General features: G+C 38.3%; 1 protein-coding gene across 2 annotated transcripts; it reads right to left on the reverse strand.

The window, feature by feature from the left end:
- Positions 1-25895, reverse strand: SEH1L (SEH1 like nucleoporin). Of its 2 annotated transcripts, none has more exons than XM_021683021.1 (9): positions 25672-25895; positions 21641-21691; positions 19371-19517; positions 12898-13109; positions 8768-8866; positions 6074-6214; positions 4954-5111; positions 3472-3622; positions 1-791 (listed from the first exon to the last, which is right to left on the reverse strand). In XM_021683021.1, exons 1-9 carry the CDS (start codon positions 25780-25782, stop codon positions 596-598), a joined length of 1266 nt encoding a protein of 421 aa, XP_021538696.1. In that variant the 5' UTR covers positions 25783-25895; the 3' UTR covers positions 1-595. The 2 variants fall into 2 exon arrangements, with proteins under 2 accessions (XP_021538696.1, XP_021538694.1); XM_021683019.2 differs by having other exon boundaries at positions 442-2429; positions 25672-25887.
- Positions 25896-25914: the final 19 nt, after the last annotated feature.

Consider the following 25914-nt stretch of genomic DNA (forward strand, 5'->3'; position numbering starts at 1 on the left):
AACATATTTTATTAAATAATCTACTTGGACAATAATTACAAAAGCTTTAAACAGTAATTCCAAGTAGTAAAAGGCAATTTCTTTTCTTTTTTTTTAAAAAAGACCCAACAGTCCATTATTATGTTTTGCTGCTTTATACACAGGAATGATTTATTTTACAAACTAGTTGTTCCAACATTAGCCTGTAAAATGTAAAACATTTCTTAATGTCTCAAAGGCAAAGTGTACTTTATGATAATCCTTTCACATCAACCAGAATGACAAACCATAAGAAAATTAACATCGTAACAGTTCAAAATAAAACTTAATAGAATAGGCACTTTGAAATTGAAATCAGCTACTATAACTCACAGTTTGTGTTACTTGTACTTATCTCATTTCATCAAAGGTTATCAACCAGTGAGGCAAATGTTCCTTTGATGCAGAAGCACAAACACATTTAGGTTCCAAACACTGTGTTCTGGTTGTAATACATGCAAGACAGACCCTAAATTAGAAAAATCTTCTAAAAGAAAATGAAGAAAAACAAAAAGCAGCCAGGAATGAAAGCATTTACAAGCACTTGAATAAGGCCTTTAAGTGTTAAATCAGTGTTTTAAACCCCTTCATTCTCAGGTAAGGGATTAAGAGGCCGAGAGAGAGATCGTCTGCGAGGGTGAGGATACTGGAGGTTGGCAGTGTCAGCATCGCAAGAGTGCTCTACCAGAGGAGGAGGAGGAGGAGGAAGGAGCTGGGCATAACTGGACCATCTCGATCCAGCCCGTGGGGAATCCAGAGGGGGAAAGAAATACCTGAAACAATGAAGACAGGAACAAAACACCAAAACAAAACAAAAACAACAGAAAAAAAAAAAAAAGAAAAAACAGAAGAAAAAGAGAAAAGTAGTAAATACAAAGAGAACCAAAGAGGAGAAAACACATGCTGAAAAAAAAAAGCTTTAGTATATTCATGCCAAAACTAACAGAACATAATCGCAAAAATCAAGACCCTTACTCAAATCAAGCTTGCTTAAGCAAGTATAGAAACTTGAAAGAAAGAAATACAATCTGTTAAACTTAAAATGTTAAAAAAAAATTACCAGTATGAATGTTACAAAAAAAGACATTTTATAATTTAAAACATTTTCTAATCTTTCAGAAACATATCTGATGCTATCCTGTAAATTTACAAATCTCATAAGCTTTTTCTTTATTTTAAGCAATGCTTCGTTTGAAGTAGCAGCAGGCACACGTTTTTTAGTGCATACATGGCACTGAGAACCAATCCAAATATACTGTCATATAGTATGGCCAGCTACTGCAATATACTTCTGAAGAAATACGACCTTTGAAAATACTCAGGTGCTTTTCTGCAAAAACCTTAAATAGTACAAAATTTTGTTAAGTAAAAGAGCTCAAAGAGTATGTCCTGTTGTTATTCTTCTGCCATTTTCTAACTTACCCGTAATACTTAAGCATTTTAGCAAAGACTTATAGCTTTATCATTAAGGTCAAAGTTCTAGAGAGTATGAACTAAATGAGGCAGCCAACTAAATTAAATTCCTGAGACTTGGAATGTAGAGGTTAATGTGCATGCACAATTTTAGCAAATTTTTAACTGCTCCTCTTACAGTAGGTTTCCAAATTTTGAAGAAAAATTTAAGCCATGGAATCATACCATAAAAAAATATACAAGCACATATTAGAAACGTTAAGCTCTTTAGTGAATATGAATTGAAAATTTACAAAGATGTCTTCATTTTACTACCAAATTATAAAATGAAGCAATACCAAATGTTTAATTTGGCCACAAACTGTACAGTCAAATCACTTTCATTTTACTACTACTTCTCTCACTCCTTTACTAATATTTTTTAAATATTACAAAGAAATGACAGAGTTGCACTAAATAATATCATGTGTAAACCAATTCTACAAAAGGTAAACAAATTAGCACTCAAAACAATCTTTATGAAAAATATTTATTCAACCTTCAAATTAAAATTATAAAAATTCATCATTTTAGCTTACTGTTTAGAAAACAAAAGAAATAAGCCTATGTTCTCCAAATGGAATAAAGTGATATTTTCCCTCCTCCCAACTACTTATTAGGATAGTAACAATCCTTTTAATTTTAAAACCCATGTTAATTTCAGGAACATTTCAAAAAATTGTTTTGGTGACAACGTCTCAACAAAAAGCCTCTCCATTTATATTTCAAAAGCTTCAAATAGTGTCAATAAACTGGCTAGTACAAAAAAAATGAAATACACTGGATTTTTAAAGGCCTTTTGGATTGCGTTTAGTAGTAAGCAGGCTGCTGGTGTATCTTGGGAGAGGTCAAACGGCGCTGGGGAAGGGGAAAAGGAGCTCGCTTTCCATTCCTGTGTGCATGCAACAAGCAGCAAAACAGCAAAGTTACTCCAGTTAGCTGGTACTCAGCTGTGCTTTCTGTTAAAGGACATAATACAAATGGAGAAGGGAAAATGCATCACAGATCTAACACACATGGTTATTGGCACAATAAGAATACAGATCAAAACTTCAAAGCTGTTTACAATATATGCAGTACAGACAGCAACCAAAAACCAGATTTTTTTTTTAATTAACAGTAGTATCCTCTGTTTCATGAAATCGTCTTTATAATCTAGTATCTTCTGTGGTAACCTGAAATTGTTTTCATGTAAATACTTAAACCTCAAAATTAAACAGCAGGACTTTTTTTTATATATAAAAATATAACAATATAAAAATAGTTGAAATTTTAAATAGAATTCTGTTATTTAAGATGACAACAGGATAACCACAGGACAATTTGTTAAGGCTGTGCTTTGAAGTTTCCTGAATTGCATTCCAAATTACTCACAAAGGCATATTAAAATAAGTTTATCTCACAAATTCACATATTTGAAATTTGAATATAAAAACAAAAGGATGACTCTTGAGATCACATCAAACATTGTTTATTAAGATAAACAAGAATTTAAATATGTTAAAAATTTAAAAAATCAAGAAATCAGAATTTACCATTTCCTCTTACAATCTCCATTAAAGTTTTAAAACACACACACAAAAAACACATCTAACTCACTCTCTTCTATGAAGCCTTAGTTAATGCAGTTTAAAATTTCAGCTTGACCTGATTCAAAGGCTGCACTACTACCACTATACTTATGCTCATCTAGGACTAAAATCCTCAGCATTATCCCAGATTTCCTCTTCATCTCACTTTAGAAGCAAAGTAAAATCTTAAAGTTATATTTCTGACAGACCACTATATTTCAGAATATAATTTAGTTTAAGGGCTTAACAATCTATCTATAAATATGACCATGTAAGCTAAACACAGTGCTAACAAAGTGAACTTTTTCTACTATATACTTAAGTATGAATTTCTTCAATCTTAAAACCCATGAAATCACACACCTTTAGTATGGCTACCAGAATGATTTAAAAAGGAGGTAATTTCTAGTTTTCCCACAAAACAGCCTACCTGCCAGAAGAAGATCCATTTAATGAATTTTGAAGATTTGGGATATTTGAACCTAGGGAAGGATTTGAGTTTCCCTGCTGAGAATTCCCATTGACAGGGCTCCCATTACCTTTCAAAATACCAGTACACTTCCAATTGTCCATATAATTAGCTGAAAAGAAAATGGTCAAATACATTAACATGACTAATAGCTATGCTCAAGGGCACAAATTTGTGGTCAAGTCCTTTAGCACAATTAAAAAAAGAAGACTACATTTCTCTCAAGATATAGGTTATAGACATATTTAAAATGAAAGACATATATCTCAATTTTAACAATTATTTTGTAAAGTTTTACAAGAATTAATTTAAAAAACATAAAATTTTTACCATTCCCTTTCCTTACAAGATAATTATTAAGAAAGACAATTCTCTAATTTACATTAACATTAGTATCAAAATAAATTCTTCGCCTTCATGATAATGAATTTCAATTACATGCATATGTAGGGTAATGGAGTTGTCTTCTCAGTTATGCAAGTATAGGTCATGTGGGTACCTAATGTCCTCAGAGATCGATGCAAGTAATAAACCTTTGGGGTTTGAGTGGCCTACCCAACATGGCCTAATTCTTTGAATGCCAAATAGATCACTGGAGACACTGGGCCCAGGAAACTCAAGTTAGGGAGCCTGCTGGGGTGGAACTGGGTGGTCCTGACTAAAGCCCAGGCGCATGAAAAGGAAGCAAAACCCTTGATACCAAATGACATTGAGGAAATTGAGGTCTGGGCTGGTTCTACCACAGCTAAAAATGACTACAGGAGACTCAGCCAAACTGCATTTAGAGTAACAGTAACTGCTCAGGGTACACCAACTAAGTTGTAAGTCTGGATCCTAACTGTGGGATGCCACCAACTAGAGTGGTACAAGGACCAAGGACACCTCTGCCCAGTGGATAAACGTCCATGGACAAATGCAGACCATGCTGCAGGAACCACAGTCAGCATCGAGTTACTAGACTGAATTCTCAGCCAGCATGGCACTTACAAGAAACTTTCAGAATCAGTGGCCAGAAGATTCAACTTCTGAGAGTTGCAGAGAGGAACTGGGGAAGATACTGGATTTTCTCCTATTAAGGGCTGGTTGGCTAAAGCAATTATTTAATATGAGACGTCTGTAGTCCTATCCTGAGTTTTAGAGCAGTCACAAAGGTTACATATATAGCAAACGGTATCTTTTGGAGATACCGCATATTCTGTTACAATTACTTTTAGTTTTAAAAATTGCTTTGCTCCACATGGAATCAAACAATTCAATCAGTCATAACTGCCATGAACTAGATAAACTGATGGAGGTTCAAAATAACACAAATTAACGTTAAGACATTAATGTAAAAGTAACTGTAGAAAGGTAATTTTCTCCAAAATATTTCTGAATTTACATTTCTAAGTGAAAATTCTGACATAGCAACACAGAGCAACAATTCCTTCATTAAAATCTTACCTTTCCACAATCTTACACAGCCATCATCTCCTGAAGATGCTAGCACTGTTCCTGTTATATTCCAACTCACTCGCCAGACCTGGGAATTATGATTATCAAACTGAGCCACTATATGGATTTCAAATTTTGTGGGCCCACCAGAAGAAGTAAGTTCTTTCCTATTAATAAAAAAATCTTCCTGAGAAATGCTGATTAAAGATTTTACACACACACACACATACACACACAGAAACACACACAGAGTTCTAATTTAAAAAATACAAATGGTCTCACATACTTACCATATTATTTTATAAAAATGTGCATATCCATAACCACCACCTTCCTTCCCACACCCCCCCCCAACCTTAATTCATTGAGAGCTGGGCCATGTCACTTTCATTTGACTCCCCAGCACCTGGCATGATCCTACCACATAAAAATTATTCAGTGATTATTTCATGGAAGAAAGGAACAACAGGGGCACCTGGGTGGCTCAGTCGGTTAAGCGTCTGACTCTAGTCATGATCTCAGGGTTGTAAGATCAAGCCCCGTGTCTACTGTGAGCTGGGCATGGAGCCTGCTTAAGATTCTCTCTCTCCCTCTCCCTCTGCTCCTCCGGGCCCCCCCACCCAGTCTCTCTCAAAAAAGAAAAGAAAAGAAAAACAAAAGGATTGTATTCCCCCAAACTAGATTGAGAAATAAAATACATAAATTAATTTTAAAAGGAAAGCAGTAGGAAGGGAAGAATAGAAGGGGGAAAGGAAGGAAAAAAGGAAAAGAACTGAAACTCACAATTCCAAAATTAAAGCCTGAATAGGTTATTCACAAGAATGTCTCAGTGCTAAGTTAACTGTCCCTAAGTAAACTACCACCTCTCGTTTGCTCAAACATTTACAGAGTACCAATTATATTCAGAGGATCCAATTCATCATATCAGCCTAAAGAAAACGCCATTAAGAAAACGTAAGTCTCCTGTCTTTATTCAATTCCCCAACCCCAAAACGCATATATTTATAGATAAAATGTTCAATGAAGAAGCCATTCTTCAGATCACAGTTGCCTCATCACTCTTCTCCACAAATGAAAATAATCATGAGTTAAGAGCATTTTTAAATTAGTAAGTGCTTCAAAAACTCACCTCACAGGCTTTAATGTAAAAATCCTCACATCTTTGGTTGCTATTGCTAGAATATGGAAAGATCTTCCCAAGTTTGGAGCAAAGGCAATGTCATGTACAGGATCTGTGACTGTCATGAGGGTTTCAGCTTTTGCATATTTCCTAATGAAAAAACAATTTAGATTAAAAATTTCAGAATGTTTATAGGGCACCTTGGTGGCTTAGTTGGTTAGGTGTCTGCCTTCGGCTCAGGTCATGATCCCAGGGTCCTAGGATCGCGTCCCGTATTGGGCTCCCCTGCTCCATTGCTCCATGGGGAGCCTGCTTCTCCCTCTGCCTCTCATGAATAAATAAATACAATCTTAAAAAAAAAAAAAAATGTTTAGGGATGCCTGGGTAGCTCAGTTGGTTAAGCAGCTGCCTTCAGCTCAGGTCATGATCCCAGGGTCCTGGAATCAAGTCCTGCATCGGGCTCCCCGCTCAGCAGGGAGCCTGCTTCTCCCTCTGCCTGCCACTCCTCCTGCTTGTGCTCTCTCTGACAAATAAAAAAATAAAATCTTAAAAAAAAAAAAAAGTTTATAAAAAAACAATGTGCTATTTATGCTGTAGATAGTTTTAATAGCTTAAAAGGTTACAAAAACCACAAAAAGTTCTAGAGGAAGGTTCCTATAATCTAGAACTATGCTGGCCAATATTGCAGCCACTAGCCACATGTGCCTAAAATTTAAATTTAAATTTATAAAAATGAACAAATGCAGTCCAGCTGTAGTAGCACATTTTAAGCTTCCACAGCTGCATGTGGCTGGTGGCCACTACATTAGCTGGCACAGGCACAGGGCATTTCCATCAGCACAGCAATTTCTACTGGACAGCACTGCGTACAGAGACTCTGAAGAAATCAAGAATCTGGGAAGTTAGAGGGCTGGTAATAAGAACCCCTCAAAAACATTCTGAATTGCAGAGCCCCAAGAAATTAAAATACAGTGGTCCCCCCTTAGCCAGTCTTACTTCCCACGGTTTGTTACCCACGATCAAACTGCCATCCAGAAGATGATCCTCCTGATGTATCGTCAGAAGGTCAGCAGTAGCCTAACACTATGTCACATGCCTCCATCACTCCCCTCACTCCATCTCATCACGTAGGCATCTTATCATCTCACATCATCACAGGAAGAAGGGTGAGTACAACATAATAAGATATTTTGAGAAAGTTCATATAACTTTTATTTAAAGTGTATTATTGCAATTCTTCTGTTATTACTAGCTACTATTATAAATCTCATACTTTGCCTAACTCAAAACTTTATCACAGGTATGTATGTATAGAAAAAAATATAGTATATACAGTTTGATACTATTTTAGGTTTCAGGCAGCCACTGGGGTCTTGGAACATATCCCCTACAAATAAGGGGGACGACTATAGTTCTTCTCTTCTGCTTCTGGCCCTGCCTAATATCTGACTCCTAGACCCAAGATTGTTGTCTAGCACATGTGAAGCCCACCTAATCAATTGATGGTTGCTCTTTTGTCCTCTAAGACTCTGAGTACACCTCTTTACAGCTCTCAGAGGTGTTGCAGGTATCTCAACATGACCCAACATAAATTTTCCATCATGTGGTGCTACACTCTACCCAAATCTGTCTTCTTTCCAGATGTCCCTATTTCAAGAAATTACATTCCATCCATTGAACTATTAAGCCAGAAGCTTGAAAATCATCTCAATTGCTTCTCCCCCATTCTTCACCTTCTCCATTCAGTCATCAGATCCTATTGATACCATTTCTTAAATTATTCTCCAATTGCCCACTTCTCTCCATCCCCATTGCCACTACTCTATCCCAAAGCCGCTATAATCTCCCACCTGGACTGCTGCCCTCGAAAATACGTTCCACACCTATGGAAGAGTTGAACTACCATCCAAGCCTATCATTCCCCAACTTAAAAATCTTTCAGTGGCTTCACATTACCCATAAAATAATTTCTAAACATTGAACACTAGGTCTTACAGATCTAAGCTTTGTTTATTTCTCACCACACTCCTTTTTGCCTATTATATTTCAACTACAATAAAAATATATTGGTTCAGGGCGCCTGGGTGGCTCAGTTGTTAAGCAGCTGCCTTCGGCTCAGGTCATGATCCCGGAGTCCTGGGATCGAGTCCCACATCAGGCTCCCTGCTCAGCGGGAAGCCTGCTTCTCCCTCTCCTACTCCCCCTGCTTGTGTTCCTGCTCTCGCTGTCTCTGTCTCATAAATAAATAAAATCTTTAAAAAAAAAAATATATATATATATATAGGTTCTCTCTTGTTCACTTACCTTATCATATGAGTTTTCTCGATCTGGAACGTTTTGCCCTTTTTGGCTAACCTTTACTCATCCTCTAAGTCTTGTCTGGAGTGAAAATTCCTGGCCCTCTCCACCCAAGTATAGTAAACCCTTAACATCCTGATTCTCCCAGTTTATAAAATTCATCACCACTTTTTACCACTTTTGTTTTGTTTTCCCAGCGAGATGGTACATACTAGAAAATCAGTTACCTTCTCCTCTATACCATTTAATTTTATATTATCAGAGCCTCACACAGAACTTGGCATAGCATAGGAAATTAGTAAATGTGTAATGAATCATGCATAATTCAATGAACCAATGAAGAAATAACATTTTTAAAAATTAAATGCAATTTGGAACAATAATTAAAACCAAAGCAGTACTAACCTGGTATTTTCATTATATTCGAAAATCTGAACCTTGGCCATTGCATTTGGACTACTGTCATCACTTCCTACAGCTATCATAGGGGAATGAGCACGAGAGCTAGAAATGAAGAGTGAAAACTATTTTACATAACTATCAAGTTAATATACATCTAATTCAGAGAATTAGAAAAACCTGGCATCAAGTAGCTCTACAACCCACAAATAAGCATGCCACTACCATGACTAGATCCCTGCCATACATCTGAAACAGCCACACCTTGAGAGGGTATGTCCTTGAGAATGCTCAACATGGGGACAAATGATACCATCCTTTTGCTAATAGACAGTAATTCTTGGGGCGTCTGATAACTCAGTTGGTTAAGCAACCGACTCATAATTTTGGCCCGGGTCATGAGATCGAGCCCCCATGTTGGGCTCTGCACTCATCAGAGTCTGCTTGAGATTCTCTCTCCTTCTCCCTGTCCCTGCCCTGCTCGTGCACAATCTCTCGCGTGCTCTCTCTAAATAAAAAGTCTTTAAAAAAAAAAGTAGCTCTTTTCCCAAAAGGTTTCAAGCATTCAGTAGATTAAAAAAAAAAAAAGACAACCAAGAGGTCTTAGAATTTTTCTTCCTGAAAGATTTGGTCATTAACTATGAAATAAAAAGTAATCCTACGGTGACCAATTCATGGCAAAAGGATTTTAAGTGCGGGGCTCCTGGGTGGCTCAGTCGTTAAGCATCTGCCTTCAGCTCAGGTCATGATCCCACGGTCCTGGGATTGAGCCCCACATTGGGCTCCCTGCTCGGCGGGAAACCTGCTTCTCCCTCTCCCATTCCCCCTGCTTGTATTCCCTCTCTCGCTTGTCTGTCAAATAAATAAATAAAATCTTAAAAAAAAAAAAAAGGATTTTAAGTGCTTTGTACAAAAAGTATACTCCCGTCATTCTCTTTTCTAGATTCAACTGGGGTCAACTTCATTTTTAAAAAGGCAAAAGATAAGTTATAAGAGAGTGAACTCTAGGTTAAATTATTATTTTTATTTCTATGCCTAATTATTCCAACATTGATTTCCTTTGCCTCCCTCATCCACATTAAGTAATATCCCTATGAATATGACCCCTTGTTTAACCTCTGACCTTGTCATCTGCCAACCTCATAAAGCTAAAAACAGAATGTCGTAATTTTTTAAAAAGGTTTAAAAAAAAAAAGAGTTCTTTATTACTAAAGCTTTACTAGCACTCTAAAACTGGCAGAGAGAGGAACAAGAGGAAACAAAAATTAAGGTGCTCCATCCCCCATATCAAGTCCTCCTGCAATTCAGGGGTACCCCAGCCTGCCAGTTCCCTTGGTTCCCTTGGTTCCCTTGGTTTATACTCCCTACAAGGAAATTCTGCCAACGCACTCCACCTACTCAGCTAAAACTCAGCCAAGCCCTAGGTAAGAGAGTGAGCTACTAAGAAAACAGAGCACCTGACAGGAAAGAAATACCAATACCGGTTACTAGCCATAAATACTACTCTCTTATTTATAACCACAAAAAGATAGAAAAGACTAACACACAAGGACACCAAGATGCATGATGAGAATAAAGACCAAGGTATACAAACGGAACTCTGAGAAAGTAGATACAGCCGATCCTCATCATTTGCAGATTCTTTATTTGTAAACTGGCCTGCTTACTAAAATGTTTGTAACCCCCAAAATCCAATACTTGGGGCTTTCACGGTCCTGAACATGCCTGGAGCAGCTCTGCAAAAAATGAGTCATCTGACCCACATGTTCCATGCTGAGGTCAAACAAGGTGAGGTTCTGCCTTCTTATTTGAGCTCTCACACTGATAACAAGTGTTGCACTCTATTTACCACCCTGCTTTTTGCATTTTTGTGCTTTGTGTTGGTGATTTCACTGTTTAAAATGGTCCCCAAATGTGGTACTGAAATGCAATCTAGTGTTTCTAAGTTTAGCAAGAAGGCTATGATGTGCCTTACGGAGAAAATACTGTATTAGATAAGCTTTGTTCAGACATGAGTTTTAATGCTGCTGGCGGAGTTCAATGTTAATGAATCAGCAACATATGCTAAATAAGGTATCTTTAAACAAAAACACTCATAAAACAAGGTTAAGTATTTATCAGTTGACAAAAATGTGATCAAAGGCTCATGGGAAACTAATCCCTTATCTCCCCAAGGAGTGAAATACACGGTTGTCCCCTTGCCAGTTAAAAGCAACGTAACAAAATATTAGAAAATAGGTGAATGGGAGGTAGAAGCAAAATACGGTAATTTCTTTTTTTAAAAAAAAAGAGGTAAGTCCATATCTAATCTAAAAATTGATAAATCACTTAGTAGAAAATGAACGTATCATTTGAAATTATGATAATTACCAATATAACTAAAAAACCATCATCAACATTCCCACAAATAAGATATCTCTATCTGGCTGGCTCAGACGGTGAAGCATGGGACTCTTGACCTCAGGGTTGTAAGTTCGACCTCCATGTTGGGTTTGGAGATTCCTTAAAATCTTACAAAAAAAAGGGGGGGGCGCCTGGGTGGCTCAGTTGGTTGGGTGACTGCCTTTGCAGGTCATGATCCTGGAGTCCCTGGATCGAGTCCCACGTCGGGCTCCCTGCTCGGCAGGGAGTCTGCTTCTCCCTCTGACCCTCCCCCCTCTCATGTTCTCTCTCTCATTCTCTCTCTCTCAAATAAATAAATAAAATCTTTAAAAAAAAAAAAGATATCTATCTAGTCATACCTTGAGAAATGGAAAGCTTTGTAAATGTGCTAAATTCATCTTTTGTATAGTAAGTATAGGTACTGTTTAAAGCTAACACAGCAAGAACCAGAGGCATAAGTAAATCATTTATAAACGTAATAGTAACTGGGGTGCCTGGCTGGCTCCGTTGGGAGAGCATGCGACTCTTGATTTTGGAGCTGTGTTCAAGCCCCATGCTGGGGGTAGAGATTACTTAAAAGTAAAATCCTTAAAAAAATAAAAATAAATAAAAATACAATAGCAACTAGCAGAATTAAAATCTAAAATCAGAATTATTAAGAGCATTTTTAGCTCTTTAGTAGGGGAACCTTTTACCTTTCATTTTGTACTCTTCTAGATGTGAAATTTTTCCTTTTTTTTTCTTTTCTAAGATTATATTTATTTGAGAGAAAAAGCAAGACCATGGTGGGGGAGGGTGACCCACCCAGGTGCCCCTGAAATTTTTTCTCTACCAAGTGATTCATTATTCTTTTAATTTAAAAAAATAATTTAATAGAAAGCAACTATGAGGGGCACCTTGGTGGCTCAGGTTGTGATTCCAAGGTCCTGGGATTGATCCCGTCAGGCTCCCTGCTCAGCAGGGAGTCTGCTTCTTCCTCCCTCTGACCCTCCCACCCACTCGTGCTCTCTCTAATAAATAAAATCCTTTTAAAAAAGAAAAAAGCAACTATGATATAGTCAGAGTCACACTATACAGCAGTTAAAAAAATCAGGTAAGACTAGATATATATACTAATACACTGAAAAACACCCACAATGTATTTGTCAATGAAAAAGGCAAATTTCAAGTAAGGAGAATATATGTCTATACATATCTGTGTGTTCTGCATCTACCTTTACATGATAGTATACATGTGTTGGCATATATTTGTATATTTAAAAACATACTAAATATTTATTTGTATATACATGGAAAAAGCCCAGAATTTGCACACCCAAATATTTACAATGGCTGGCTTCTTCTATGGAATAAAAATAGGGGACAAGAGACATGACAGGTGAGGGCAGATGAAGGAGAATTTTTATTCTACATAACATGTATTTTTTAAAAATAATAAACATGGCTATGAAAAATGTTTTAAGGAAATTAAACCATCAAATGCTTAGCTTAAAAATTACTAATTTGGGGGCGCCTGGGTGGCTCAGTCGTTAAGCGTCAGCCTTCGGCTCAGGTCATGATCCCAGGGTCCAGGGATCGAGCCCCGCATCGGGCTCCCTCCTTGGCAGGAAGCCTGCTTCTCCCTCTCCCACTCCCCCTGATTGTGTTCCCTCTCTCGCTGTCTCTCTCTCTAATAAATGAATAAAATCTTAAAAAAAAAAATTACTAATTTGTTTTACTAAGATTATATTATCAGGTTTTCTGTGTAAGCTTACCTTGAAGGGTTCCAAGAAATACAACTACAGCTTAGCTTACATGAAATCTCATGCTGCAGAGACCACTGGCTGAGATTCATAACATCTGGCGCCTCATATATTCTTACTATACCATCTGCCGAACAGGTTGCTAACATAAGACCCATGTGCTTAGGAGCAAATTTCACATCGGTAACGGATGTTCTGCTATCCACTAGAGTTGTCCTCTTAACCTGAAAAAAAAAATTATTTATATACAAAAAGAAAAGATGGTGGAGTGGAAAGAACATCAGCTCTAAAATCACACTGCCATTTTACTAGGTATATAACCTTGAATAAATTATTTTAAAACCACCTGGGTCTGTATTTCCTCCACAGCAAAATACCACATACACAGTTGGCAATCCGTAATAAATCAGTGACCTATAATTAATCATTCCCTTTAAGGTAGAAAAAAGTTTGCCTTAGAAAGTCTAACTTTATTAAGAGTAAGGACTCTCCCTTAAGCAGACCAGTCACTAAACTAGAAAGTGTTCAAATTTTAATATAGGTAGTTTTGTCTCACAAAGTATGCTGCGAGCAGTAAATTAAATGAATTAAGAGTCTTTAATAGTACAATGGAAAGCATGCAACTTCTCCAAACATAAATGCCAGTTAGCCCTACTTGGATCACCACCATCCACTTGAAGAGAAGGCGTTTACTAGAGACCAAGAGAATGGTACAAAGCTGGCATTGTGATAATTACAGAACGCCACCAGAGCACATTCAAGCTACTTTCTGGCATCTAGATTTCTGACTGAAAATATCAACCAAATTTAGAAATCAGTACTTTACCGTCTATAATTACTAAAATACATCTTAAGGAGTCTCAATATGAGAAAAATATCACATAAACTCCAAGGACTGCATCCTTGCAAACATTTGTCTCTAAACACCATTGCATAATCAATACCAATACAATTGCTGAAATAGTAAATGTATTAATGGCAGTTGATTTAACTAAATACAAATAAATATGCAGATACCCCCTGCTTTTCAAACGTTTATGTTATGCCACTTTGCTTTTACTTTAGTGCCTTTCTCACTAACCAAAAGAAATCTGAAGAGGATTTTTGCTTTTACGACAAGAGAAAATAGCATTCATCATTTGTTTTGCAAGTCATTAGAGAGGCAGCAAGCACCCTCATATGTAAGAATGGCACCACCCAGCTCCTTCCCTGGGACCTACACAGCATTTCAGCATCAAGCCTCAACAGCTTTGAACTGTGTCTGCAAGTATCTGTGCTTTATCTTGATTTATGTTGTGCAAACATTAGCAAAATGTGTCCGAAGGCATCAGAAAAGCCTAAAAGAGGTTATTTTTTGGTTCAGGAACACTCAAAAATTCTTCCATGTAAGTTAATGGTAACTGATTCTCTACTTTATGCCATTTCAGCTTACGAAAGTTTTCCTAAGAATGCTCTATGTTAATATAACGGGGGAAAAACCTTTATCTCTAAGTTCAAATAAAAATCCTTTCTTTGCCACTACCCCTCAACCCAACCTACAGTATACTAATTGACCCATCTCTGACTGTTAGAAAACTCCCTCCAATTATATACATTTCCCTTCTTTCTCCCCTCAAGCAGTTGTTTGCCTTAGGGAGGCCCTAGGGAAAAAAATGAGACCAACCCCTCCCAACGTTAAAAAAAAATTTTAAGGGCACGTGACTGGCGACTCTAGTTCTCAGGGTTGTGAGTTAGAGCCCCACATTGGGTGTAGAGATTACTTCAATCAATCAATCTTAAAAAAAACTGTAGAACTATGAATAGCATGCAAGCTACAACTGTAGAATAATTAAAAGAATATGATAATGGCATTAAGGAGAGACACATAGGCCAATGGAACAAAATACAGTCCAGAAATAAACCCTCTCTCTATATCTGGTCAACTGATTTTCAATGAGGATGCCAAGACCATTCAAAGGGGAAAGGGTGTGGTGTCTCTCCCGACTGGATGGGGGCCCCCAAATGTGGGGCAACCCTATTGGGTAGAAGCCTGAAAAACGGGCAGTAAAAGGATTCACCAGAGGCAGAACAAAGGAGGTAGATATTTATCGAATACACGACAAGGGAGTGGCAGGCAGGACAGCATAGAGACTGTCTGCTAGGAGGCAGTGGGTGGAGGCTGTATTTAAAGGAGGAAGATGAGGAAGTATGGGGACTTCTGGAATTCTCCCTTTTATGGTAACTGTGCCAGGTTGTAAGTAGCCCATTGGTTAGTTAGGGCCTATGGATATTTTGAGGTGGGTGGCCTTTATGGGCCTGTTTGTATTCACCTTGCTTTACATTCCATTGCTCAAGCCTGTTGTCTAAAAGCGGCCTCTACAAAGAGCAGTCATTCCAATAAAAGATACCAGATACCGGGGGAGGGTATGTGTTATGGTGAACGCTGTGTATTGTGTAAGACTGATGAATCACAGACCTGTACCCCTGAAACAAATAATACATTACATGTTAATTTAAAAAAAAAAAGATACTGGGAAAACTGGATATTAACATATGACAGAATGAAGTTGGAAGCACCTGGCTGGCTCAGTTGGTAGAGCATGTGACTCTTGATCTCAGGGTCATGAGTTTGTGCATTGGGGGTAGAGATTATTTAAAAAAGAAAAAAAAAAAGTTGTACACTTACTTTATACCATATACAAAACTTAAGTAAAAATGAACAAAAGACCTAAATGTAAGAGCTAAAATTTTAGGGATGCCTGAGTGGGCTCAGTTGGTTAGGTGTCAACCTTCGACTCAGGTCATGATCCCAGGGTCCTGGGATCCGAGTCCCACATCAGGCTCCTTGCTCAGCAGGGAGCCTGTTTCTCCCTCTCCCTCTCCCTCTCCCACTAATGGCCAATGCGTTACTCCATCTGTCTCTTTCTGTCAAATAAATAAAAAAAACCTTAAAAAAAAAAAAGCTACAATTTAATACTCTTAATATAAAACTTTGGGGAAAGTCTTTTTGACATTGGATTTGGCCATGATTTCTTGAATATGACATCAAAAACACAGGAAATAAAAAAATAAATTGGACTTCATGAAAATTCTTAAATTTTGTGCATCAAAGGATACTGTCATGAGAGAGAAAAGGCAACTCACAGAATGGGAGAAAATATTTGCAAATCATATACCTGAGAAGGTACTAATATCCAGGATATAAAGAACTATATCCAACTCAACAGCAAAAAACCCAAACAACCCAATTTAAAAAATGGGCAAAGGACTTGAATAGACATTTCCCTAAAAAAGTAAAGGACTCTGGTACCAATTCCAATTCAGAGGGTGTTGGAGGGGGGATAACCCCCAACAAATAATTCTCACGTAACAGCAGGCTGTCCGAGAATTCAACTCAATTCTGACGCTATCTACCAAGAAATAGCATCAGATTCCACAGGTTAAGGGCTCAATCCTATAAGACTTCCCACACTTCAGCAACTTGAAGAGCTCTCAAAACGCAGACAGGCAGTCTGCTTAATAGATACCCATTTATTATAAAAGGATATAACTCAGAAATAGCCAGATGAAGAGATGCAAATTGTAAAGTAAGGGGAAAAGCATGAGGAGCTTCTATGCCCTCTTCAGGTCTACCACTCTCCCCACATCTCCACATGTTCACCAACCCCAAAACCCTGTGAACCTATGTTCTTTGGGGTTTTTATTGAGACTTCATTACATAGGCATGATGGAGTAACACATTGGCCATTAGTGAATGATTCAACCTCCAGCCCCTCTCCCCTCCCCAGAGGTCAGGGGGTGGGACTGAAAGTTCCAGCCCTCTAATCACATGGTTGGCCCCATTGGCAACCAGCCCCCATTCTTAGGCACTTTCCAAAAGTCACCTAACATAACAAAAGATGCCTTTATCACTTTCAACATTTAGAAAATTCCAACAGTTCTGGGATCTCTAAGTCAGGAACTGTGTTAGGAAGACCAAATACATATGAAAAATATATTTCTTATAAATCAAAACATTGCAAAAAGATATATAAATGGCCAATTAGCACATAAAAAGATGTTCAACATCATAAACCATTAGGGAAATGCAAAAACAAACAAAAAAAACCTCCACAAAGAGATACCATATCACACCTACTAAGAAAGCTACAATGGAAAAACAAAAACTGTAAACATTGGTGAGGACGTGGAGAAACTGGAACACTCGTGCATTGCTGGTGGGAATGTAAAATGGTACAGCCATTCTGGAAAGTAATTTAGTAGTTTCTCAAAAGTTAAACACAGAACTACCATATGAGCCAGTAATTCTACTCCTAGGTACATACCCAAAAGAACTGAACCCAAGATCTCAAACAGGTTATCTATACAATAATGTTCATAGTAGCAATGTTGGCTAGCTAGGATGCAATGGGGAAGGTACTCAAATAAGAAGGCTGAAAGAAAAAAAAAAGCTGAAAGCTATCAGCAAAGGGGAAGAGGAGAAGAGAGCAGGGAAGGAATATATTTTGTTTTGGAGAACGAACAGTTCCAGCCAAGGAGACCCCCACTCTGAGCTGTACTGGAGCTGAGGACACGCACAAAAGCCCCTAACCTTTGGCTCATTATATTACGATCTTCTATGGGCAGAGTTTTCCACCATTTTTTGAACACAGATGTACACACTAGCATGTTGACATGCTAGGCATGTGCAACTGAACTGAAGTATTTATGCAAGCTCCCTGTCCCTGCCCCCTATACACTGAATAAAAGCTTCCTGTACTAACCCCATGCAAGACAGTGCTTTGGAAACTATCTCCTTGTCTCCTAATAAAAAGTGTTTTGCTTTCTTGGGTTGTGTTCAATTTGATGCACCCCAATGGCAAATCCCTTGAGTTCAGTTACAGCATTATTTACAATAGCTAAAAGGCAGGGACAATCCAACTGTCTATCTACAGATAAATGGATAAACAAAATGTGGGATATACACACAATGGAATGTTACTCAGCCATAACAGGAATGAAACTGGAATATGTGACAACATGGATGGACCCTGAAAACATTTTGCTTAGTGAAATAAAGGACAAATACTAGAACAGTCAAACTGACAGAAAGTAGAATAGAGGTTACCAGGGGTTGAAAGAATGGAAGGAGGAGGTACTATTTAATGGTAAAGAACTTATATTGGGAATGATGAAGTTTTAATATAGATACTGATGATGTATACACAGCACTGTAAACGTAATTAATGCTATTGAACTGTACACTTACAGTTAACATGATAAATATGTTATGTATAATCTATAATTTATAAAATGCAGCAGAAAGAGCAGTATTGACAACATACAAGCATTAGTGTTGTAAGAAAGGTGAAGAGGACTGTTAGCAACAGAAAAGAAAACACTGTATTTATATCCTTTAAAAGGCATAAACTATATGAAGAATACAGAAAAAATTCATAATGGTGGTTGCCTCTAGGAAACAAACTGTGTGGCCAAAGAGGAGGAAGTTGTCACTGTATACACCCATTCGTACCTTCTGCATTTTATACCTTGTACCTGATTATCTATTACAAGAAATAAAGAGGAAAAAAAGAAAACATTGGAATGGGTCTTAGAGGTAATCTAGTTCAATTCTCTCACTTTATAAACAAGGAACTTGACCAGTACACACACTATACTCTTTTTAAAATTCGAACATCCAGGGGTACCTGGGTGGCTCAGTCGTTAAGCGTGAGCCTTCGGCTCAGGTCATGATCCCAAGGTCCTGGGATCGAGCCCCATATCGGGCACCCTGCTCAGTGGGAAGCCTGCTTCTCCCTCTCCCACTCCCCCTGCCTGTGTTCCCTCTCTCACTGTGTCTCTCTCTGTCAAATAAATAAATAAAATCTTTTAAAAAATAAATAAATAAAATTCGAACATCCAATCAGGGAAGACCTAGAGTAAATAGCAGAAGCAGATAAGAAGAGTATATTTTTTTTTTAAAGATTTTTTTTTTTTTTTTTTTTTTTGGGGGGGGAAAGGGAAAAAGAGCATGAGGGGGGGGGGGTTCAGAGAAAGAAGCAGACTCCCTGCCTAGCAGGGAGCCCGATGCGGGACTCGATCCTGGGACTCCAGGATCATGACCTGAGCCGAAGGCAGTCGCCTAACCAACTGAGCCACCCAGGCACCCGAGTATATTTTATAAGAAAACAAAGGTAACCACAAAAGAGAAAAAACAATTTTTTAATGGATTTTTAGAGGGCACTCAACTGTATGACAAAGCAAATACTACAGATTTATCATGAAAGTTATAATTAAACAATGCCACGAGTGCTCCTCAGTACCACTTCAGGCCCAAGACAAAATTAAATAAACAAGTAGGAGAAAAACATGGAAGAGAAAAAATGGAACTAGTAAATGTAGAGAGGAGTGGTAACATCTTATCAAGTGCCTGAAGCATTCCTGGAAAGACTGATGCTCCTCAGATTCTCATGCACCCCTCTCCCCATTCTATCCTCCCAACCCCTGAAAACCAACAAATGTCTCACCCAATGACTCTGTCCTCGAAGTTTATCATTTGATTCTCCTACTATTTCTTCCCACACAGCAGCTGTTCGGTCAAAAGAACAAGAAGCCAAAACCTGTCCAAATTCAGGATGGGCCCATGTCACACGCCACACAGATCCACTATGTGTCTGAGGAATTATTTAAAAAAAAAAACAAAAAAAACCACAAAAAACTGACTTTACTCATATTTCACACATATAAAGTTTTACTTGAGGAAATAGAGCACAGATATTTTTACTTCAGTAAGAGCAAAAAGCTATTTAATTTCACATTTAAATAAAAAGTTAAGTTCTAGAAATTTTTAACTTTTAGAAGATATTCTCTATTTAGGATTGTGGCCGTTCTGAAGTCCTTCTAACATTTTACTAATAAAGAAAAATCCAGCTGGATAAAGTTGACCTCTTCCAGTGCTAAGAGAAACCTGCTTCAGAGTTTAGCCCAACCAGGGTTTAAAAAAAAGATCTACCAGTCCACCATTTTTTTTACTTCCAAATTCTCTCTACAGGAAATGGCCACCTAATAAAATAAATAAGACTAATCAAAATTATTGGCTTCAAAAGCCTAACAGTACATAGAAACTATAGCAATAAAACACTTAACCGATTCCGATACCTGGCTACAGTGGACTATTCCAGGAAAAGCAGCAATGAGTGATCAAATTTAGAGAAGCCCAAATCCTTGTATTCTGAGAAAATAATTTAAAGCTCAGTAGCATTACCTTTAATATTTGAAAAATGGCAAATTACTATTCTTCGATTCTTCATGTTGACCAAAAGAAAAAGGAACAGATAGGTCTTAAAGCATTTCACATCCACAGAAGTTCATTTGTGCTTTCCGGTAAAGACACAGTATGACAACGAGCACCAGTCCACCAATAATGTTTATAAACTTTGTTTTATGCTTCTGTATATCTAACACTTTCACACTCAACAATCTCAGGACACTTTCATAATTGTGTAATTTCTACATGGTAAATATGTCATCCAAAGGTACACTTTGCACCCTTATTTTTTATCCTTTGTTTTGTCCAGTCTTTTTGTTTCACTTTTAATTCTTATTTATACAGGCTATCAGGTAAAAAATGCACTAGAGCAGTGAGATTTTGTTAAATATTAGATTTCCAGTAAAGCGCAACCTAACTAAGAAATAAAGATTACGCAGAGATAGTCATCAAAATAGAAAGGAAACAACTATATTAGCTATCATCAGTTGAACAAAACAGTATATTTACTGGTATATTTGTTTTACTGCTATATTTGTGTTTTTTAACAGGCTTTAAAAACCTATCAAAGTATTTATGAACTAAGTTTTAAACTAAAAAGCAAGAAATAAGGGTTTCCTTTTGGAGTGATATAGTTTTGGAACTGGATAGAGGTGATAATTGTACCAACATTGTGAATGTAGTAAATGCCACTGAATTGTTTATAAAAGATCAAACTACTAATACATGCCACAACATAAATGAACCACAAGGAAAGGGAAAGTAGCCAGACATAAAGAACTACATATTGTAGAATTCCACTTACATGAAATGTCTAGAAAAAGTAAAATTACAGAGACAGAAAACAGTTCTAGTGGTTGCCTAGGGCTTGAGTGGGGAATGGGGATTGACCCCAAACAGGCAGAAGGGAAATTTCAGGGCTGATTAAAGTGTTCTAAAACTAGATTGTGGTGACAGCTGTACAAGTGTATAAATTTCCTAACATTTGTTGAACTATTCATTTAAAATTGATGACTCTAATGGTAATCTGAGTAAAGCTGTTTTTAAAAAAAGAAATAGAACTTGTACAAAATATCACAACTATTAAAAATATGCCGGGACGCCTGGGTAGCTCAGTCAGTTAAGTGTCTGACTCTTGAGCTCAGCTCAGGTCTTGATCTCAGCGTCTGAGTTCAAGCCCCATGTTGGGCTCCACACTTGGCATGGAGCCTACTTAGGAAAAAAAATATATATATATATATACATACACATATATATATCTACACACATATATATATATGCAAAGAAAAAGGTAAGTAATAATACCAAAATGCTAAAAATAGTTATATTAGAATGCTACAGAATTGCACATTTTCCTACTCTCAAATTCTGAAGTATATTTTTGTTACTTTAATAGTTAAAAACATAAGATACTTTAGGAAAAGAAGTATACATTTTACAATTTTCTCAAAGAGAAATAGCAAGTCACTGATAATACCAAATAAATAATAAACATCTGAATTTTTTAAAAAGCACTGTAAAAATACTAACCTTCCAGCTAGCGGTACAATGCCAATCCCCACTTTCACTTTTATCCCAGACCTGTAAGAAAACAAAAGACATATTTTATTCCTACATATTCCTACAAACATGAAAAACAGTAACACTGGATCAGTATTAGGGCAAAAGAAGCAAACATAAATTCACAAAATAACAACAACCAATAAGTAAACATTCATTCACATACTAACTGAGAACCTGGGGAGTGCCAGACACCAGGCTGGGCACTCAGGGGTCAAAGAATTTGTGCTCTCGTAGGTAACGGTAGGTAACAGAGATGAGTACAGTTGCAGTCAAGTCTTGTTATTGAAGAAATTGTGTTCTACGATGTTGCTGAGAACACTGAATCAGCAAATACTAAACCACCGCTGCCAGGGGAAAGACAAGGGAAGATTCGTAGGAGCCTGTGTTCACAAAATATTTGTCAACCAATCAATACATAACCTTGTTTTATGTATGTACCTGTTTAATGACACCTTTTTAGTGTATATTATTGATTCATTAACACTGAAATCATAGCGAACAGTAACTGTCTGAATGAAGCTTTCCTAACACATAACATTTTCTCCAGAGGGCAATCACAGCCTTCTTGCACCTAGGAACACTAGGAAGCACTTCAGCATTACACCTGGGGACAATTTTAAACAGTGAAATCACCAACAAATAAACAAAAATGTGAAAAATGCAGCACAAAATAGACAAGGAAAAGGACACTTGTTTACAGAATAAGAGCCCAAACAAGCAGTGTCACCCTGTTTAACCTCAGCTGGAAACATGCACTTCAGGCAACTCCAATTTTTTGCTACTCTGTGCTCATATCAGCAAATAACTATGAGTACTGATTTTGGAATTACAAATAAATTGTAAAAAGTAGGTAAATTCACAAATACAGAATTTGCTAATAATGAGGATCAACTGTATATCTAACAACAAAAGCAAAATACTGACTCTTAACTATCAAAAAATATAGACGACAGGGGTGCCTAGGTGGCTCAGTCAGTTAAGCGGCTGCCTTCAGCTCAGGTCATGATCCTGGGATCCAGTCCCACACTGGGCTTCCTGCTCAGCAGGGTAGTATGCTTCTCCCTCTCCCTGCCGCTCTGCCTACTTATGTGTACACTCTGCCTATTTATGTGTGCGCTCTCTCTCTGTCAAATAAATAATATCTTTAAAAAAAAAAGAAGTGATAAATTCCTCAAGAAACGAAAAATAGAATTACCACATGATCCAGCAATTCCACTTCTGGGCACATACCCAAAAGGGCTGAAAGCAGGGTCTCAAAGAGATATCCGTACACCCACATTCATAGCAGAATTACCCACAATAGCAAAAATGTAGAAGCAACCCAAGTCCACTGACAGATGAATGATAAGCAAAATGTAGTTAATTCACAATACATATTCAGCATTAAAAGGAAGGGAAGGAGGGAAGAAATTTTGATGAACTACATTTTGCTTATCATTCAGCCTTAAAAAGGAAGAAATATTTACAATACATATTCAGCCTTAAAAAGGAAGAAGATTCTAACATAGATTCCAACATGTACAAACTTCAAAGACTCTATGCTAAGTGAAGTAAGATAGTCACAAAGCAGACAAATATTGTATGATTCCACTTATATGAGGTACACAGAGTAGTCAAATTGTTAAGAGACAGAAAGTCGAATGGGGATTGCCAGGGGGTGATGACAGGGAGAATGGTACAGAGTTTCAGTTTTGCAAAATGAAAAGATTCTGTAGATAGATGGTGGCGATGGCTGCACAAAGATATGAATGTACTTAATACTACTGAACTATATACACTTAAACATGGTTACAAGAGTAAATTTTATGTTATGTGTATTTTACCACAATTTACAAAAATTAAAATGTTAATAACGCCTGGCATGGATAATGATCCTACCAAATCAATACTCTGGCAGTGTGAAATAGAACCTTGGAAATGGCAATATGCCAATTATTCACAAAAGCTTTCAAAATATTCACTAGTTTCTCTACTTGAACGAGGTTAAGAAAATCAGTCAAAACACACGAAAAGCTAAAGTAATGAAGATTTTCATTGCAATACTACTTCTGACAGACAAAACCTACAAAATCGAAAGATTAAAAGATTCAATAAGTGGATAAGGAAAAAAATGTTTGGCATATTCAGTTAACAGAAATTAATGCAATATTCGACAAGTGGATTGATGAATGGATAAAAAAGTGTGTACATATACAACAAAATAGTCAATCTTTTTTTTTTAAGATTTTATTTATTTATTTGACAGAGAGACAGCGACAGAGAGAATATGGGGGGGTGGGGCTGGAGAGGGAGAAGCCTGACTCTGGGCTGGATCCCAGGACGCTGGGATCATGACCTGAACCCAAGGCAGACACTTAACGACTGAGCCACCCAGGCGCCCCATCAATTTTTTTTTTTTTTTAATTTTATTTATTTGTCAGAGAGAGTGCGCGCACAAGCAGGGGAAGCGGCAAGCAGAGAGAGTGCAGGCTCCCTGCTAAGCAAGGGAGCCTGCCTGGGAACTCGATGGGGGGGGGGATCATGATCTGAGCCCAAGGCAGACTCTTAACCTACTGAGCCACCCAGATGTCCCAATGTTACTCAATCTTAATGAAATTATGATACATGTTACAAATACCAATGAACCTTGAAAACATCATGGCAAGCATAATAAACCAAACACAAAAGGACAAATATTGAGATACCCAGCATAGTCAAATTTATGACGAAAGGATTAGAAGTGACCAAGGGCTGGGGGCAGTGGGGAAGAAGCTACTGCGTAGAGTTTTAGTTTAGGATGAAAAGAAAGTTCCAGAGATGAATAGTGGTGATGGTTGCACAACAATGGAATTTGTGCTTAATGCCATTTAACTATAAAATATACTTAAAGATGGTTAGTTTACCACAATTTAAAAAAATTTTTAAGTGAATTTAAATCTTTTAGGAATTACAACGCTATTTTTCAGAAGGGAATTTATGTATCTATGTATCTATGTATTTTAGAGAGAGTGAGTGCATGGGGAGAGGGAGGAGAGAGGCAGACCCCCGCTGAGCTCAGAGCCCCACGCAGCTCTATCTGAGGACTCTGCTATCAGGACCTGAGCTGAGATCGAGTCCCATGCTCAACCAACTGAGCCACCCAGGCGCCCCAAGCCTAGTTGTTATTAACTATCTTTGAGGGATGACTAGTACCAAACTTGTCTGTGAAAACAAGTGATAAAAACTGTCCTTCAGCTTTTCAGTTATTTTGGAGTCGTCGAGAATACACATAATCCACACTCCAGCTTTCGTCTTCAAGACTTATCATTTACTGTATAATAATCTCTAAAGTTCCTAAATCCCAAAGACCATCCTCTTATCATAGAAATTCTGCTTGTCAGAGCAGTGTGCATCTACACGAACTGTAAGAAACAAACATGGATTTATGTTTCTTCCATTGCGAAAAGAGATGAGCTTCCTATCTGAACATAAAGAGAGAACAATCTCCCCAAGATGGGGACAAGTCACAGCACTTGAGACAACAAGGCGAACTGACTGCATTACAAGTCGCAAGGCAAAGTCCCCTGGCTGAACCAGCGTGGTAACAAGACAACTATTCCCAAACCCGAGCGGTCTGACAAATCCCTCGCGCACACAAGGCTGAGGGGCTCTCTGGCTCTTGCCCGCAAGGACCCGAGCCTGCGCGGGCTGGAACACGCGTGCTCCCAAGGCCCCCAGCGGCGGGAGCGCGCACGTGGCCACGACGCCCGCCCTCCCCCTCCGCGCAGGCGCAAGGCAGCGTGCCACCTCCCACCCCGGGGCGGGGGGCGGCTGTGACCCCACAATACTGAGGCAAGGATGGAGGAGCACACCAGCCGCCGGCTCGCCTTGGGCTCCAAATCTCGTGCCCAGCGGCGCGCCTCAAAATCGGGGAGTAGTCCCCTTTCCAAGCGCCGCTCCTTCCGCTCTAACAGGGAATCATGCACGCTCTCACTTCCCCTCCTTCCGGGCCCGGCCCCGCCCCAAGGCTCCGCGCACACCTTGACGCTCTGGTCGCTGGAGCAGGTAGCCATCCGTCGCCCATGGAAGTCGAAAGAGACATCATGGATGAGATCTTTATGGTCCGCCGCGATGTGGCGCGCCACAAACATGGCTTCCGTGAGGCCGCGCCTCCTCCGTCTGCCCCTCCCACCACCGAAGAGGGCGACCGCGGCGGCGCGGGGACCGCAGCCCACCAGGACCCCGCGGCCGACAGGGCGCGCACGGCGCGTTTAGTCCGCGCG

The sequence above is a fragment of the Neomonachus schauinslandi genome, chromosome 14, assembly GCF_002201575.2.
Source record: "Neomonachus schauinslandi chromosome 14, ASM220157v2, whole genome shotgun sequence".
NCBI lineage: Eukaryota > Metazoa > Chordata > Mammalia > Carnivora > Phocidae > Neomonachus > Neomonachus schauinslandi.

Coding starts and splice junctions, on each gene's coding strand:
- SEH1L (XM_021683021.1), bottom strand. CDS start 25,782: ATGTTTGTGGCGCGCCACATCGCGGCGGACCATAAAGATCTCATCCAT. Junction 8,867..12,897: donor ATTTCTTGGAACCCTTCAAG/GTAAGCTTACAC, acceptor CTTCATTTCTAG/CTCTCGTGCTCATTCCCCTA. Junction 6,215..8,767: donor GAATATAATGAAAATACCAG/GTTAGTACTGCT, acceptor TTTTTTCATTAG/GAAATATGCAAAAGCTGAAA.